The following is a 17,500-nucleotide window of genomic DNA, read 5'->3' on the forward strand; positions in this document are numbered from 1 at the left end:
GAGGGCGTGTGAGCGCGAGGGGAGAGGTTTGTTTGGGAGTGGCGGCCGACAGGCTGCTGTGAGAATCCAGCTCAGGGGGAAATGTCTGCTTATTTTTTAGTAGTAAAAAATTTTTTTAAATTAGATTTAGATATTTAGTAGAAATTACATATGACACGAATGTTCCCTTTCTCACAATAACGCAGTTTTAGAAGTTGCTTCTTGGAACGATAGACTCGCTGTCCTGCTTCCTCCACATGGACGTGGGAATTTGGACTTGATCGTCTTTGCTGACTTTCAAGTCTTTCACGTCGTCCGAGAGAGCGTGACCAGGGGAGGGTCTCGGGGTTACAGGCACTGCCGAGAGCCCTTGTGAGAGTGCCGCCCCCCGCCCTGCCCACTGCCCTCCCCGCCCCTGCCGCCGGCGCGGGGCCTTTGCTGCTGCTTTATACTCGCAGTGTCCCCCTCCCCCCCACGCCCCAGCCTGTACCCCGGGACCCCTGCACTTCTCTCGAGCTCGGCTGTGCCCGTGGGGGGTTGTCTGGGCCTTTGCTTTCTGGAGTCTGGAGCTGAGAAACACCGTCTGGCGTTGGCTTCCTCCTTGGCTACACGCCTGCCTTCCTTCCTTCCTTCCTTCCTTCCTTCCTTCCTTCCTTCCTTCCTTCCTTCCTCCCTTCCTCCCTCCCTCCCTTCCTTCCCTTCCTCCCTTCCTCCCTTCCTCCCTCCCTCCCTTCCTTCCCTTCCTCCCTCCCTCCCTTCCTTCCCTTCCTCCCTCCCTCCCTCCCTTCCTTCCTTCCTTCCTTCCTTCCTTCCTTCCTTCCTTCCTTCCTTCCTTCCTTCCTTCCTTCCTTCCTCCCTCCCTCCCTCCCTCCCTCCCTCCCTCCCTCCCTCCCTCCATCCCTCCCTTCCTTCCTGTCATTTCTCGTGTTCCTCATAGGCGTGAGTCGCCCCTTGCTTGTGTGACTTGTCTCACCGAGCCTACAGCCCGAGGTTCCGTGCGTGTTGGTGCGGGGCGGAATCTCCTGGCCGCTGCCCACGTCCTTCCTCAGTCCTCGCCGGTGGTGCTTTGGGGCTGCCCCTGGCTCTGCCTGTTGTTGGGGGGCGCATTCCCATTAGTGTGTCTGTGTTTGGGGTCTACACACCTCAGAGCAGGGAGCTGGGCTGTATGAACTTTTGCTGCTATTTTAAAGAAGAAAGTTCGTTTCCCCCCCAAGGGATCTTTCTTCCATCTTTTGCTTCTCTTTCTGTTCGGCCTCTTTTCTGAAAAACAAAAGTGCGGGATCCTTTCCTGTGTCTCCGATGGTGCATGGGGCCAGGCTCGATGCTCACGGCGGCGTGATGCCGGGACGCGGGGACGGAGGCCACTGAGGGGACCGAGTCGTCAGCGTCTCAGCACCGCCAGCACCGTCTGGACGGGATGGGCGGGCGGGAGCCCCGGGGTGGCCGCTGGCGGGGCTGGGCCCCCGCAAGGCCCCAGGATGCTCTGAGGGCCGAGGCGGCAGACGGCGGCGTGCCTCAGTGTCACCCACCGTTCTGCTTCCTTTTTGCCCAGATTTAGCTTCTGGGTGGCGGGGGTCGAGCCGAGAGCCTCGTGGCTGCAGGTGCGTGCCCCGCCCCCGCCCGTCCCGGACGCTGGCCGTGACCTGCCGCCCCCGCTCCCCTGGCCAGGTGTCCTTGACGAATGCCACGCTCCCGGCGGCCCGGCTGTTCCCGCTGGTGCAGATTTGAGGGGCCGTGGGGCGCTCCTGCCGTGCTCTGGGAGCTGCTGCCCGCTCGGGAGCCCCCCGGGGTTCTGGGCCCCACCCCGGGGGCGAGGCCGTGTCTTTCTTAGCTGGCGCCCGCGTGCCCTGCAGTCTCTGTGCTTCACATTCCTTTTGACTGTCTGTGAGGGAGCACACAGAACTAATCTGGCACTGTGTTTGGGGAAGAGGCTTTTGGGGAGAGAACTGCACGGAAGGCGGCTTCTCCATGCGTGCGTCTAAGCTTCGGGCTAAGTCTGTCGAAATCATGCCAGACGTTCCCTACCTGAAGCGGGTGCCGGCCGCCAGCTCGCGCCGTCTTTCGTGCCACCTTGGAAAGTTTTTCTTCTTTCGTGAGGCTCTTGACTGTCTCCTGCTGACGTGTGCAGGCCCTTCTGATCCACCCTCCCCTTGCCTCACCCCTGCTCCCTTGAGGGCCAGCGCCACCTGCTTAAGCGATGGCTTCTGTAGGGGTTCAGAAATGTATTTATGAACTCCCTAAATCCATTGTGTCGGATTCACGTGTTTCTTTCAAACTATCATCACCCTATCAAGTGCCGAGCACAGTGCGGGGAATTAATTCAGTTGTGTTATAAAAACCCTTCGGTTCAGACACAGGGGACGCTAGGCATTGTCGGTTCCGATGCAGAGCACCCTGGGGACGGGAGCAGAGCCCGCTCCCCTCCTGGTACGCGTGCAGATTCACACCACCCACCTGGTTCACGGATGGCAGGTCTGTTCGCTATTGAATGAGTTGTTAGCTCACGGCGCACGCAGGATAGTAAAAAACGCTCCTAAATGCACTGGAGACAAACTGCTCTGAATGTACCCAAGTGGCTGAATTCGCCAAAAAGCCCCACTTGCCCTGAGCCCCGCAGGACGCTGGTTTGGGGATTTGCTTCCTTCCTTCCTTCCTTCCTTCCTTCCTTCCTTCCTTCCTTCCTTCCTTCCTTCCTTCCTTCCTTCCTTCCTTCCTTCCTTCCTTCCTTCCTTCCTTCCTTCCTTCCTTCCTTCCTTCCTTCCTTCCTTCCTTCCTTCCTTCCTTCCTTCCTTCCTTCCTTAATTCTGCACAGCAGTGCTGCGGGTCGCTCCTTCTCTGGCTCCTTCAGCTGCTCCTCCCCGGCCCAGAAGGAACCAAATTACTGCAGGGGTTGAGGTTGGATTATTCAGAGGAAGATGATCGCTCTCAAAATGCTGTTTCTACAGCCCTGTTTCTTAAAACACTCAGGACACTTTTTTGGGTTTTTTTTTTTTTTTTTTTTAGAGATACTAGTATTTCTCTGAAAATAAAATACACTGTCACGTGCATTTCATGTGCATGGGAGTTGCTGGGGTATAGAAAACGTCCGTGGTGACTGGGAAAGCCTTTTGTAGCACTGAATCGTTTCTCGGGAAACTGGTAGTATTTGGTTCGTGACCACAGCAAGCAGGCTGAAGGGATTGTTCAGCCTGGGTATTTATGTTTTGAAACTTTCTGGCACCTTACAAATAATTTATTGGGATGGGACTTACAAATGCACACAGAAGCGTTACTCTAAAAATTCCATTCCATCCGTGTTTTTGGGTACAGTGTTTGTAGATGCTAAAAATATTTTTAATTGTCTCCTGAGATTCATGGGATCCATGTGGAAGAGACGAACGTGGTGTTTATAGTTTGAGTCAGTTAATTCTCAGTATCCATATCACTCATCTTTCAACATTTATTTTTTATAAAAAAAAAAGTAATCACATACAGATTTCTATTCGCTTGCAACATAAAATTAATGTGAATTCCATTTCAAACTAACCACCATCAAGAGTTTCTGAAAGTCTGGTTTATATTTTTTAAGTGCTGTATGTGGATGACTCGCTTAGATTTGATTTTTGGAGAAATATGTCTTTAAGATTTTTTTCATCAGATTGTAAAATTGTGGGTCACCATGACAATGCCAGTATCGTGTTTTGGTTAACTCCGCGTCCCTCTTTAACTGTATTTCTACCTACGTATATTCCTTTTATGCCGTTACCTACTGAGTTTCTGTAAAAAGAAATGATCTTGACTTGTAACAAAACAAAACAATTCTTGGGATTGTTTCCACTGTTTATTTTTCCCTTTGACAAGTTTGATTTTTGAAGATGTCAGTGTTAATTTCGGTGAGAAGTTCATGACTCGAAGTGCCTTTAAAATTATTGCATATTGTATGGCTTCATTTGTTTGGCTCATTTTGTTTTTCCTTTCGAAGTTAGAAGCTTGCTTTCCTGTTTTCCAGTCCTTCTTGCACTACTGGGTGAAGGGGAACTACAATTAGTATTGGGTTTTATTCACTTATAAAAGATAAGTTTCTGTTGACTTGAGTTTTATTTGTATCCACCGACTCGCTGTTCATTGGGAGTTTAGATTTAATTTTAATGTATCCCATCCTGATATACTCGTTTTTCAGTTTTTCCATATTTTTGGTTTGGTCAGTAAAAGCTTCTCTCTTTTTTCTTGGCTCGAAATTTTTTTTGTTTTCTTTTTTAAAGACCCGGGACCTGGTGCTTTTCCCTTCCGTTGTTACGATCCGAGTCCAGTGCGGAGTGGAGCATGTGTTATTCTTTTGCTGGTCTCTGGTCTCTCCCAGGCGGGAAAAGGGGGCAGTGCCGGTTATTCGCTTGTGTTTTCTCCCCCCCACCCCCCCCCCAAGAATACATGACTTGATTTATCTTGATCAGCCTAGTAACTTGCTCCACATTTTTCCAAAAGTGCAAAGCAGTTTCAGCTAAAAATACACATATCAAAATGCTCCAGAAGTTGTGGCCACAAGTCAAAAATGCTGATCAATTTTGAAAATCTAAATCAACCTCGGCCATGAAACCGAGGGAAGAGCCGCTGCGGTGCAGGACGGATTCCCAGGAATTCACCGCAGCCCCGGCCCTCGCCGGGCCCGTGCTAATGGTGCCAGACATCCCGGGGCAGATGCAGAGAGCAGGAAGCATCACTGAATCGAGCCCCAGCGCCAATTTGGGGAAAGCAAATTAAAATGTAAAAGAATATTTTTCCATTCCTGGCGTCTCGACATAAGATGGCAAAATACATGGTTGCTGAAAAAACTCACAGAAATGGCAAACTTTGCCAGAATGGCTAATTCCGCCAGTCTCTTTTGCCTGGAAAATGCATGTGCATAGTTTGTCTTCCTTGACACAAACGAAGCCGCTTTACTCGGAGAGTGAGAACGTACGTGCCTTGCAGCGAGAGAAGCGTGTTCCCACAGGTGGCCGTGGGGGGCTTTTCATCAAAGTCTTTTGATATTTTTTCAGGTGCCCATTGAAGAATGGACGATGATGACTTTGGCGGGTTTGAGGTAAGTGCTGCTCACCCGCTCTCGCCTGCCGTGGGATTAACCCGGAGTGCTGTCTTGACACGGTGTGATTTTGTCGCTGGCATTTGTGATTCTCTTCTTTCACGATCATTTTGAACCTAACTCTGGAGTTGGAAAAAGGGGGATCAGGGGAAGTTGGAATCTCTGGCCTGGGAAGCTGGAACTGCATTGATTCTGGCTGCGCCCTGGCACTTTGGTGGGCGCCCGACTCCCAGGGTGCTGGGCTGGGCGGTGCCTGGGGAGACTGAGGCCCGGCAGGTGCCCGGCCTGCACGGGTCCGCCTGCTCACACCCGCAGCGAGGGCGGCGCACTCTCACGCCCAGCCTGTGCCCGGCTGCCAGGCCGACGGGGGTGTTTGTGTCGGTGGGTCTGTTCCTCGGGTTCGAGTGGGGCTCGTTCTTCGTGGGGTTGTCAGCCGAGGAAGCACCGTCTTCCCCTTAGTCCTCTTCAGCGTGTGTTCGCTTCTCTGAAACCCTTTACCAGCCAGTTGTTTCTAAGGGACCAGTAGAGTCTTGCAGGCAGAGCTCTGGAGTGGGGGCCGGGGTGCCCGAACACAGGCCCTGGGTGACCATCAGGTGAAGGCCGGGTGTTGTGTGTGTGTGTGTGTGTGTGTGTGTGTGTGTAGATTAAGACTTTTACCTAGAGTTTGGAACTGTGGTTGGTAAGAGGAGGGGTTAGAAGCAGGGAGTGTGGGAGGTCCTGAGTGTATGTTCTGTATTGTCAATACCCTGGCCCACTGGCTCAGATGATTGATTGTCAATCAGTTATTGACTATTGATTATCAGAAAATAACGTGCAGATTGTTTTCTTCTGCTGGTTGTCACTGCACATCGGTGTAGGGGTGTTAACAGGTTTGAACCTCCTGTTGTTGTATTTTATCTAAAACTGATCTCCGTCGAGCACCTTTGTATGTTTCCTGCCTTCCCCTGAACACGTTTGCATTTTATCTCATGCAGCGTATGGTGAAGTCTAGCTTAAAATTTTGTTAAAATTATTTCTCTTTTGAGGAGAAATCGGAAAGAGCTGCGAGGGGCTGTAAGAGAAGTTGTAGCTTTCATCGTAGTTTATTGCTCAGGGGGTTGGTCACTCAAGGCCGGGAGTTTGTCCAGTCGCTGTCCAGAGCAGATGTCCTCAGCCTGCCTGGCCTTTTCAGAAGAAACACCCCCGCGGGCCCCGGGGACCCGCCTCCTTCAAACAGACGGTGGCCCCGCCCCGCCAGCCTCTGGCCTCTGCTGTGTCCCCCCACCCCCTGCACCTGCGGTCCCTGGGCCCTGCAGGGGGCACCACCACCATGGACGGTCGGACCATGCTTGGCTCCTGTGCCGGGCGTCAGTGGAGGGGCCTGGGCAGAGGTCGGGGAACGTCCCCCGTTCCTGTGGGCGGTGCTGACCAGCCCTGCCCCCCTGTCGTGCCCGTCCCGAGGGGCAGCCCAGCCCGCCTCCCCCTCGGGCCGCGCTGGGAGCAGTCGCCACAGGCTGCGCCAGGCTGAGATTCTGACGCTCGGTCTCAGGGGCAGGTTTGTGTCCTGGACACTGGACACTGCAGAGACCAGCCCCCCCCCCCCCTTAGAGCGAGTCTGTGGCCCCCCAGAGCGTGTCTGCAGCAGGAGCGCTCGCAAGCGTCAGTGCGTGTCCGTCCGTGGGCCCTGCCACCGAGCGTGCTCGCGGGGTTCTGCGCTGCCCTGCCCAGGGCATGGGTCTGAAGGTTGCCTGCCGCTGGGTGCGGCCCGTCCGGCTGCTGGGGAGAGCCGGGTCCCGCTTCTGTCTCCTCCCTCGGTGGTAGGGCCTGGCCCCCCGGTGCCGGCGGGAAGTGGCGTGTCCGAGGGGAGGGAGGTGAGCGCAGAGTCCAGGCTTGGCACAGCCCCGGGGGTCGGGCCGGAGCGCGGCCCGATGGCTCAGGGTGAGACCCAGGGAGCCGCGCGTGGCTGGCAGGGGGTAGCGACCCGAGGCCCCTGGGGTCTTGCCTGCACCTGACACACCCGCCCTTGGTCCCGCAGGCCGCAGAGAGCTTCGACGGCGCCAGCGGAGAGACCCCGACGACGTCCCCGGCCATCCCGTGGGCCGCGTTTCCTGCAGGTAGGAGCTGCGGCTGGGGCGCCCATGGTGTGTGTGTGTGTGTGTGTGTGTGTGTGTGTGTGTGTGTGTGTGTGTGTGTGTGTGTGTGTGTGTGTGTGTGGACGGACTCTCATCTTCCTACTCCAGACCTTGGGGCACAGACTGTGTGTGAAGGCGCTAGACTCTCAGTACGTGGAAGAGCACTGTGGCTTGTTAGGAAACAGTGCTCTTGCTCCAGTGCTCAGTAAGATGGGCAGAAGGAGAGGGCAGACACAGAATGACTGCATTTGTTTGTGGGGTATAAAAAAAAAATAGTATAAAAGTGACATCCAAGGCCAGGGAAAATGGGCCTGGAGGACCGGCTGAAATTACCACCAAGGGTGTTGGGGGTGGAGGGTGGTTCAGATAGAGGTGGGTCCGTCATGATCATAGGGAAGTGATCACTTTGGGTGGGAACTGAGTGTTGAAAGTAGGTAAAGGGATATACATGACAACCTTTCAGCTGCTGCCTAAAATGAGAGAGAGAGAGAGAGAGAGACAGACAGACAGACAGACAGAGACAGAGAGAGATAGAGACAGAGAGAGACAGAGAGAGACAGAGAGAGACAGAAAGACAGAGGGAGGGAGGGAGGGAGAGAGGAAGGGAGGGGTGTTTCCCATCGAGGCGGGTGGGGGTGGGGGTCATTTGGGGGTGGGGGTGGGTGGGAGAGAGACTGGGGACACGGGCCCTGGGCAATCCCACTGGTGGAGGGCTGGGTGTTGGACACTGTGTGACTGAGACCCCATCATGAGCAGCTTTGTAATGCTCTGTCTCATGGTGATTCAATAAAATAAAAAAAATAATATTAAAAAAAGAACCAGTGTTCTTGGTCCGGAGAGATGCAGTCGTCAGCGAGGGCTCTTTCCTTGCACGCAGCTGACCCGGGTTCAATGCCCGGCATCCCAGGTAGTCCCGTGAGCACCACCAGGAATGAGCCCTGAGCACCACCAAGAGTAATTTCTGAGCACAGAGCCATGAGCAAATCCAAGCCTTGTCAGGTACGGCCCCAACCCAACCACCCAACTAACAAAAAACCCAAAACAAAAAACAAAAAAGGAAGAGCGTTCATGGATTATTCCTTGACGATTGGCAGACCAGATTTACTTGCAAGTAATTTTTGGATTCTTTTTAAAACGTTTTAGAGGGGCCATTAAAAAGTGTTTAGGGATTATAACCAGTTGCAGGAAAGCCAACCTAAGCTCCCCGTAAAGGCAGAAAAATGTGGGAAATCTCAGATAATTCCTTCAAGATTGTTCAGAAGCTGTTTGTTCCTCTGGGCACCCCCGGACGGCCGCTCACGCCGGGCCAGCCCCACGACGGGCCTCGGGCCGAGAGGGGCCCCTGGGACCCCCGCGGCAGCTGGCCCCGGGGAGAGGGGGACAGTTCGCGTCCAGGTGTCGGGGCCTTTAGCAGCAGATGACACTGTTCCACCCTTGTTCTCGACGTTTCGGTGCTTTCCACAGCGGGCAGTACCAGGGCTTCCTTAGCAGTGCTCATTGTACAGTCTTTGCTGGCTTATTTTCAAAGATTTGGGTGGGGGGCCAATTTCTTGCTTTAAAAAAACAAAACCCTTACCTGCTAGCTTGCACGGAAGTCTGTACAGCTGTTGTGCTCTATTTGTTTTTTTTAAGTAAAACTACTCAAACTCAGTGTCTCCTGACCCTTGGGTGGGGCCAGGCGGGGCTCGCCCCTTGCCGTCCCCCTCGCCGGCGGCCCTGGGCAGGGGCTCGGGTGGGGTCAGTGTGCCTGGCGCTGTCTCCTGGCTGGGCATCTGTGCCGGTGTCCAAGTGGACCCCTGAGTCCATCGTCCTTCTCCCTCCGACTGTACTCAGAGCGGGTGGGGTCTGAGTGCCCTCTGCAGTGGGCCCCCCCGCCGCCGGCCAGCACCGCGCACGGGCACCTCCCCTGCCTTGGCCAGGCCCTGGCCGAGGCCGTGTCCTAGCCTTGTCCTGCTGCCACTGCGCACAGTGTGGGTGGCGCCGCCCCAGCACAGCGCTGCTCACGTTGTATAAATATAACTTGCGGAGGAGCGCGGTGGGGGGCAGAGCCTTGGGCCCCGTCCTCCCCAATATACGTCTGGGACCCTTTGTAGCGCGGCACAGACCACATGAGAATGCACTGGCCATCAAAGGGGAAAACAAGTGGTCCAGAGAGATACTTTAATCCAAATTAGCTCCTTCAAAACAGCTTCTATGGAGAGCAGACTCGACTGCCTGTCACAGCCGACCCTTCAGAAGGGATAATGGGAATCGGACCCGCAGCTGGTGGAGCCAGGCACTTAGATGTGGTTCACGTTGCATCTGGAGCTATTTGCATACAAAGCCAACAGGAAAGTTCAAACATTTTTCTCAAGACATTGGCAGAGAGAAACCTGGAAGACAGATGCCTTTTTGATTTCATGGTTCAGTTTTTCCATTCTCCCTCCCCCTGGCCAGGAAAGCCTAGGACAACAAGTCGGTCACTTTATTAATATCCCATTACTCTCCTGCTAACCCTGTTTTTCCAGTAGAATCTGTGTTACACGAGTTCAGAACCCGAGTCCACAGATTTTTGTTGGAGGAAAAAAATATATGTGATAATTTAACAAAGATGATGCTTCGTGATAGCACAGCGGGGAGGGCGTTTGCCTTGCACGTGACCGACCCGGGTTCGATTCCTCCACCCCTCTCGGAGAGCCCGGCAAGCTACCGAGAGTATCCCGCCCGCACGCCAGAGCCTGGCAAGCTCCCCATGGCATATTCAAAATGCCAAAAACAGTAACAACAAGCCTCACGATGGAGACATTACTGGTGCCCACTCGAGCACATCGATGAGCAGCGGGACGACAGTGACAGTGATGCTTTGCTCCCACGGATCATAAAGGTGAGCCAAGTCCTCTTTCCCAGCTCCCTTTGGGGCGAGACCCGAAGCTGACCGGCTCCCCGTCCTCACACCTGCAGTGCTGGGAAACTCTCTCCCGTCTGGCCGTGTGCACGCGCAGGGCGGCTGGACCCTGAACTTCCGTTGCGGTGCACTGAGTTCCTGCCCCTCAGACAGACGGCCGAGGAGAGCGCGGTTGTGGGGACGGCCGGTTGCTCCTTTGTCTGTTTCTCATTTTCTCTGAATTCTATTTTGTTAAAGCGCTGTGAGCTACAGAGTTACTCAGAGTTGGGTTCTTGACTCACAGTCTTTCCTCACTGGTCCTGCCACCAGTGTCAGACTCTCTCCACAGTGCTCCCAGGGTCCCCCTCCTGCCCTCCAACCCCTCCTTCCCCCAGCTCTGACATCCCTTAACACCACCCCTGTGCCTGAATCCCCTTGACCCCTGCCCCGATGCTTCTGATCTATCTCCTCCCCCTTTGCCTCCACTCCTTCTCTTCCCTCTGCTCTGCGGCCAAGAGTGATCTAGGCTCCCCCCCTCCAAACCATTTCATTTCCTCATCAAGTTACTCTAAATACCACATGTCAGTGATGTCATCCTGTGTTTGCCCTTCTTCTGGCTTATTTAACTTAACATGATATCTCAGTTCCATCCCTCTTGTGGCAAATTGCACGATTCCATCCTTTCTTATAGCTGCGTAGTATTCCACTTGAGATGGGCACATATCAAACATAAAGGAAATGGTGGGTGTGGGTGTGGGTGTGGTGGGAGAGGAAACCCCCCCCCCACTGCGGGGGGAGTGCTGTCTGGCCCCTGTGGAGCACAGTGTGGAGGGTTCTCAGTAAACTTAAAACTGAGCTGCCACATGCCCCAGTGATTCCACCATGGGGCACCTACCAAGAAACATTCATTCCAAAGACAGAAAAACACTCACCCCCAGGGCCTGTGCGCACATTCCTCATTGCAGCGCTCAGGACAGTAGCCGAGACTCGGAGTCGACCGAGATGCCCCGTGCCCGGCAGTGAATCCTTTAGATGTGATCTGTGGACCCCGGGTCTGCTTTCTTCTCTCCCTGGGGGAGGGAAAGACTGTCTCACGCTCTGCTCTGTGGAAGGGCGCGCCCAGGGAACTGTGACTGTCAGGTGCTGTCCCGCCCTCTAGGGGGCGTCTGTTGGTCCCGTCCCTGATGGCCAGCCAGCCTGCGATGTGACTCTGGGAATCGAGTCCCTTAGGTGTGAGGACGCGAGAGTTCGGCTTCCAGGCGTGTGGCGCCCAGAGCGCCCGGGAGCTCTGACGTTGCCTCCTGTCAGGTTGAGTTATTTAACCTGTGCGTTGGAGGCTCAGAGCAGTTTCCCTGCGGGGAGCCCGAGGTACAGGGCTGTGAGGTCCGCTGGGCCTTCTCCGGGACCCAGGGCCAAAGCCTAACATTCCTTCAAATGCCTGACAACCCGAGTGGGCGCCTGCGTTGGAATAGATGTGGCTCATTGCCGGCGGTTTCTGACTTTGGCGTTTATGCACCAGCATCCAACTACAGTGAAGAAGTAGTTGGTGACTGCTTAGCTGTTGACTTTTCAAGAAATCGAAAAGTTCTACATGGAGCTGGAGAAGTTCTATAAAGAAGACCACACCTTCTACAAGGCCATTGTCGGTGATTTTAACCCCAAGATAGGACCGAGAAGGTCACCCGAAGAACCCCACATCGGGACCCACGGCCTAGAATGGAACGGATAGGGTGAGAGACTGAGTTCATCATGTCGACCAACACCATCCATGGTGACACACAGTTCCAGAAGGACGAATCTAAACGCTGGACATGGGAGTCTCCCGGTGGACAGTTCCACAGTGAAATTGACCACATCATATTCAATCGATGGTTTTGCCTGACCAATGTCGCTGTTGTCCCAAAATTCCAAACGGGATCAGACCACCATCTCCTTCGTGCAAAATTCTACTTCACAGAGCAGGAAGAAAGGGCTGCGAAGTTTAAGAAGAGAACTTCTAGAACGACCACCAACTGGGAGCTCTTTGGCACTATTGCAGCAATATGGAAAGATGCCGTCCTTGACAACTTCAATGAGGAATACGATCGACTGGTTCAGCACCTCCATGATTGTGCAAAGAATGCCGAGAGAAAGCCACAAAACAAAACAAAACAAAACAAAAACGCCTTCTTCAGATACTCTCAAGCTCATTCGCTAACGTGGTTTGGTGCCAGCCTCAGGCAATCACAAGCTAACGTTCGAGCTCTAAAAGCTGTGCAGAGAAGCGATAAAGGAAGGCCTCAAAGAGAGAAGAGCAGCAGTGTTGGCCGATGCGGCAGAAGCCAGGAAAAGTATTTGCAACTCCCACCTGTCCTTCGCCAACTATAAGACCAAGACGACTGCCCTCCAACTTCCTGATGGATCTATCACATCTTCCAGTAGGGCAATGGAGAAGGTTATCCATGACTTCTACTCAGATCTCTTCGATAGCCACATCCACCTGCCCACATACCAAATACTTCAGGATGGATATGTCGTTTCCCAATGTCCTCCCTTCCAAAATCCAACAAGCCATTTCATCAGTAAAGACCCATACAGCACCCAGTCCAGACAAGGTCAGACCCGAACACCTGAAGAATCTGCCAGTGCTCCTCAATACACTGGCTTGGCTCTTCACATGCTACCTGTCTGAATGCAAGGTTCTGTCCCAATGGAAAACCAGCAGGACTATTCTGTTAAAAAGAAGGGAGGCATCCACGACATCAGCAACTATCGCCCCATCTGCCTGTTATCTGTTGTCTACAAGTTGTTCACTCAAGTCATCCTGAATAGAATAGGCAGAACACTAGACGAAGGACAACCATGTGAGCAAGCCGGGTTCCGAAGGGGATTCAGCACGATCAACCACATCCACACAGTGACCAAACACATTGAAGTTTCGCGAGAGTTCAAGATGCCGCTCTGTCTAACGTTCATTGACTTAAAGAAGGCCTTCGATTCTGTTGAGACTGAGGCGGTCATTGAAGCCCTGGCCAAACAGGACGTTCAAACTCAGTACATCAAGATCCTCCGCAAGCTGTATTACAGATTCACCACCAGGATCTCACCATTCTACAAGGAAGTGATCATTGATGTAAAGAGAGGGCTGCAGCAGGGTGATACCATTTCACTGAAACTCTTCAGTGCCGCCCTTGAGAACGTCATGCGACAACTGGAATGAGAAAGAATGAGAGTGAAGATAGATGATTGGCAACTACACCACCTCCGCTTCGCTGATGACATCGTTCTAATAACACCAAACATTAGCCAAGCAGCATGAATGCTGGCCGACTTTGACCGAGAGTGTGGAAAGGTCGAACTGCAGCTGACTCTGACGAAGACAATGTTCCTGAGAAATGCACTAGTTCCTGACGTTCCATTTACTCTCAACTGAATGAACATCTCTGAATGCAGCAGCTCTGTGTACCTGGGTCGAGAACTCAACATGAGGAACGACCTGGCACGTGAACTGCGTAGGAGGAAGAGAGCAGTGTGGGACGCCTTCAAGAGCATCGAAGTAGTTGTTAAGAGGACGAAGAAACTCTGGCCCTGGGCACATTTTTTTTTTTTTTGCATCACATCTGGCGATACATAGGGGTTACTCCTGGCTCTGCACTCAGGAATTACTCCTGGCAGTGCTCGGGGGACAATATGGGATGCTGGGAATTGAACCTGGTTTGGCCGCATGCAAGGCAAACGCTCTACCTGCTGTGTTATCGCTTCAACCCCTCTTGGCACATCTTTTCGACTCCACCGTTCTTCCTGCACTAACATACGCCTCAGAGACCTGGGCCCTACGCAAACAGGATGAGAACACTATTCGGGTGTCCCAAAGAGGAATGGAAAGAGCTATGCTTGGAATATCATGTTTCACTCAAGTGAGAGAAGGAATCTGGAGTTCCGACCTCCGTCTGTAATCAGGAATCAGGGACGCTGTCTTGTTTGCCAAGACATCAAAAATCAGATGGGCCGGACATGTAATACAATTTGGAGATGACCACTGGACTAGAGCTGTTACCGACTGGATTCCACGGGACGTCAAAAGACCGCGTGGCCACCCATCTACAAGATGGTCAGACTTCTTCGTCAAAACCCTGAATGAACGGTTTGAGGCTCTTCGTGTTCCTGGAGCCAGCAGATACCACTGGGCTACACCAGCATTCAACAGGGACAAATGGAGACGTTACTGGCGCCTGCTTGAGCAAATCGATGAGTGAGGGGATGGCAAGTGACAAGTGACAGGACCATTGCAGGGGCTGTTGGGGACCCGCCGTTGGTCCTCTTGAAGAAGCGAGGCTTCTTCTTTCTTCTGCCTCACTGATGCTGCTCAGGGCCTGCTCCTTGGGACCACATGTGGTGCGGGGGATTGAGCCAGAGTCAGCCGCACAGCAAATGCCCGACTCCTGCCTCGCTCTCTCACTGTAAGTAGATGGTCATGGCGAGTGTCATTCTGAGGGAAACGAGTCCAAAAGAGGGGGACAGACACAGAAGGACTGCACTCATTCGTGGGGTATAAGATAACATAACATGAGACAGACACCCAAGGACGGTAGAGACAAGGGTCAGGAATACTGCTGACCCCGTAGTTGGCAGCCTGCCTCATGAGCTGGGGCAGAAGGCGGCTGGGATGGAGAAGGGGTCACTAAGTCAACCATGGTTGGAGGGATGCTCGGGATGGGAGATGAGTGCTGAAAGTAGATAAAGGACCAAACGTGACGGCCTCTCAGTATCCATATTGCAAGCCATCATGCCCAAAGTAGAGAGAGAGTGTGGGGGAAATTGTCTGCCATGGAGGCAGGGGGAAAGGTGGAAAAGGGGGGTGTACTGAGGACATTGGTGGTGGGGAATGTGCACTGGTGGAGGGATGGGTGTTCGATCATTGCATGACTGAAACTCAAACATGAAAGCTTGTGACTGTACCTCATGGTGATTCAGTTAAAAAAAAAAAAGATTTCCAGTGGGGTGCTGAGTACGTTTTTTTCCCCCTGAAAAGTGGGTAGCAGGCCAGTTGAGTTTGTAGCCCTGAATTAGAGGATAGATAGGTGTTCTTCCAGATTTTGAGTTCCTAGTTTGTTTAAAAACTTCTAGTTTCAGTGTCTAAATGAGCAGCTTCTCCTCGGTGCTGCCTGGTGCCTGACTGTGTTTGGGCTCAGCGGAAAAGGTGGCAGCTGAGAAATCACATTTTCTCTAAAACACAGTCAGAAGCATAGAATAACATACATCTGAGCGAGCATCTATTATATTTAAGAGACACTTTTCTATATGTTTTAATTATTATCACTAGATGTTTAAACTCTTTTTTTGCTTATACACATACACATATAAAAAAATTGCCACATCCGGCTATCCACAGGGCGTGGTCTAGCCCTGGGCTCAGAAACCACCTCTGACAGAGCAGGGGGGACCCTGCGGGGCTCTGGGATGGAACTGGGTCAGCGGCATGCAAGACAGGTGTACGCACTGTTCTGTCTTTCCATGTCCCCTTAATCCTTTTTTTTTTTTTTTAACAGTGACATGATCTTTGTTCCATGTAATTCTGAAATGCTAAAGAAGACAGTTAATAGACTGCAGTGAGACATTTTAGAAGTGGAGTTGGTAAAGAATTCTCGTGTTGTTGCAAATCACTGTAAAACGAAGGTTTGGCAGTAAATCACTCCCCCCCCCCCCGCCGTAAGGGTCCTTTTGCGGGGTCCCTCCCCCTGTCCAGGCTGCGCTCCTGCCAGCTTCCACCCTGCCCTCGGCCGCCCCGTCCCAGGGAGCGTGTGACCTCGTGTTCTGACGCTGCTCTGCACACTTCTCCGGAGGAAACGTGAAGCCTGTCTGTTGGGGCTCAGGAGCGCACTGTGTCTGATGGGAAGGTGGGGCTTAGGAGCGCACTGTGTCTGACGGGAAGGTGGGGCTCAGGAGCGCACTGTGTCTGACGGGAAGGTGGGGCTTAGGAGCGCACTGTGTCTGACGGGAAGGTGGGCCTCAGGAGCGCACTGTGCCGTGTCTGACGGGAAGGTGGGGTTCAGGAGCACACTGTGTCTGACGGGAAGGTGGGGCTCAGGAGCGCACTGTGTCTGACGGGAAGGTGGGGCTCAGGAGCGCACTGTGTCTGACGGGAAGGCGCCCGCACCCGGATGCAGTCCGAGAGAGGAAAGAGGGAGACGGAAGGGTGCAGCGAAGGGTTGTTTCTGTATTTATTTATTGCCGCTGCTAGCAGTCAGCAGGACTTACTCCTCCCGCTTCAGTGCTCGTGGGTCATCCCTGGCGCGGCTCAGGGGCCGGGATCAAACCCGGGCTGGGGGCTGCATGCGAGCAGGTGCCCCCCCCCCCACCCCGTCGGGCCGCTGCTCCAGCCCAGCAGAGATCGTCTCTACACCCAGAGTTCTTCCGTAGTTTTGCTGTTTGCAAACATTCCGAGTGTCTGCAGGCTGCAGAGTCTCTGCGCTGTAGTCCCGCGTTTCCTGGCGGGATTGCTGTGTGTGCCTCCGGGCGCTGTGGCCAGCGACACACGGTGTGTGTGAGTTAGAGACTTTCCTGCTTCCAGACTTTTAACTTTGTAACTGTCTTACCTACCCACTGAGGCTTATGGGAAACTAGATTCCCAGGGTATGTGTTAGTTTTCTTAAAGGCCAAGTAAACTGTATCTCACAAGGCACTTGTCAGACAGTCACAGGTTTGGCTGGAAGGGATGTAAAATACACATTGATGTTAAATATCTTAGAACAAAAGTAACTGATTCAGGTATATTTTATTTCAGTATTTTTTTAGGGGGAGGTGTTTGCGCCACTTAATTCGTGTGTGTATATGTGTGTGTGTTTGCATGTGTGTTTGTGCATGTGTGTTTATGTGTGTGTGTTTGTGCATGTGTGTTTGTGTGTGTGTGTTTGTGCCTGTGTATTTGTGCATGTGTGTTTGTGTGTGTGCATGTGTGTTTATGTGTGTGTGTTTGTGCATGTGTGCATGTGTGTGTGTGTTTGTGCCTGTGTATTTGTGCATGTGTGTTTGTGTGTGTGTATGTTTGTTTATGTGTGTGTATGTGCATGTGTGTGTGTTTGTGTGTGTGCATGTGTGTTTGTGTTTATGTGTGTTTGTGCATGTGTGTTTGTGTGCGTGTGTTTGTGCCTGTGTATTTGTGCATGTGTGTTTGTGTGTGTGCGTGTGTGTGCGCGAGTGTGTGTGTGTTTATGTGTGTGTTTGTGCATGTGTGTGTGTTTGTGTGTGGTAGTAGGAATTGGCTCAGGGCCTCATACGTGCAAGGCGAGTGCTCTGCCACTGAGCTTCCCCCTCAGCTCAGACATGAATCTTCCTGAGAACAAACGTGTCTCCTCGCAGCGTGTCCGGAGGCGTGTGGGGCCTCTTGGTGCTGCACGGGCGAGACCCTGGCTCTTCCCTTGCGTGGCGGCGGGAGTGCCTTTGGTTTTATTTTTTTTTTTTGCTTTTTGGGTCACACCTGGCGATGCATAGGGGTTACTCCTGGCTCTG

The 17,500-nt window shown here is 52.9% G+C and overlaps 1 protein-coding gene across 3 annotated transcripts in view; it reads left to right on the top strand.

Moving 5' to 3' along the window:
• The window catches only part of CCDC91 (coiled-coil domain containing 91), a 207,321-nt gene that overhangs the window by 23,137 nt on the left and 166,684 nt on the right, over nucleotides 1–17,500 (top strand). For 2 of the 3 annotated variants that reach the window (XM_055118519.1, XM_055118520.1), the window contains exons 1-2: nucleotides 4,994–5,038; nucleotides 7,053–7,131. The exons of the other annotated variant lie outside the window; for it this stretch is intronic. In XM_055118519.1, coding sequence (XP_054974494.1) covers nucleotides 5,009–5,038; nucleotides 7,053–7,131 — 109 coding nt within the window. In that variant the 5' untranslated portion in view covers nucleotides 4,994–5,008. Of the gene's footprint in view, nucleotides 1–4,993; nucleotides 5,039–7,052; nucleotides 7,132–17,500 lie in introns of those variants that run through there. 3 annotated transcript variants of the gene reach the window in all.

Source organism: Sorex araneus, chromosome 10 (genome assembly GCF_027595985.1).
Source record: "Sorex araneus isolate mSorAra2 chromosome 10, mSorAra2.pri, whole genome shotgun sequence".
Taxonomy (NCBI): domain Eukaryota; kingdom Metazoa; phylum Chordata; class Mammalia; order Eulipotyphla; family Soricidae; genus Sorex; species Sorex araneus.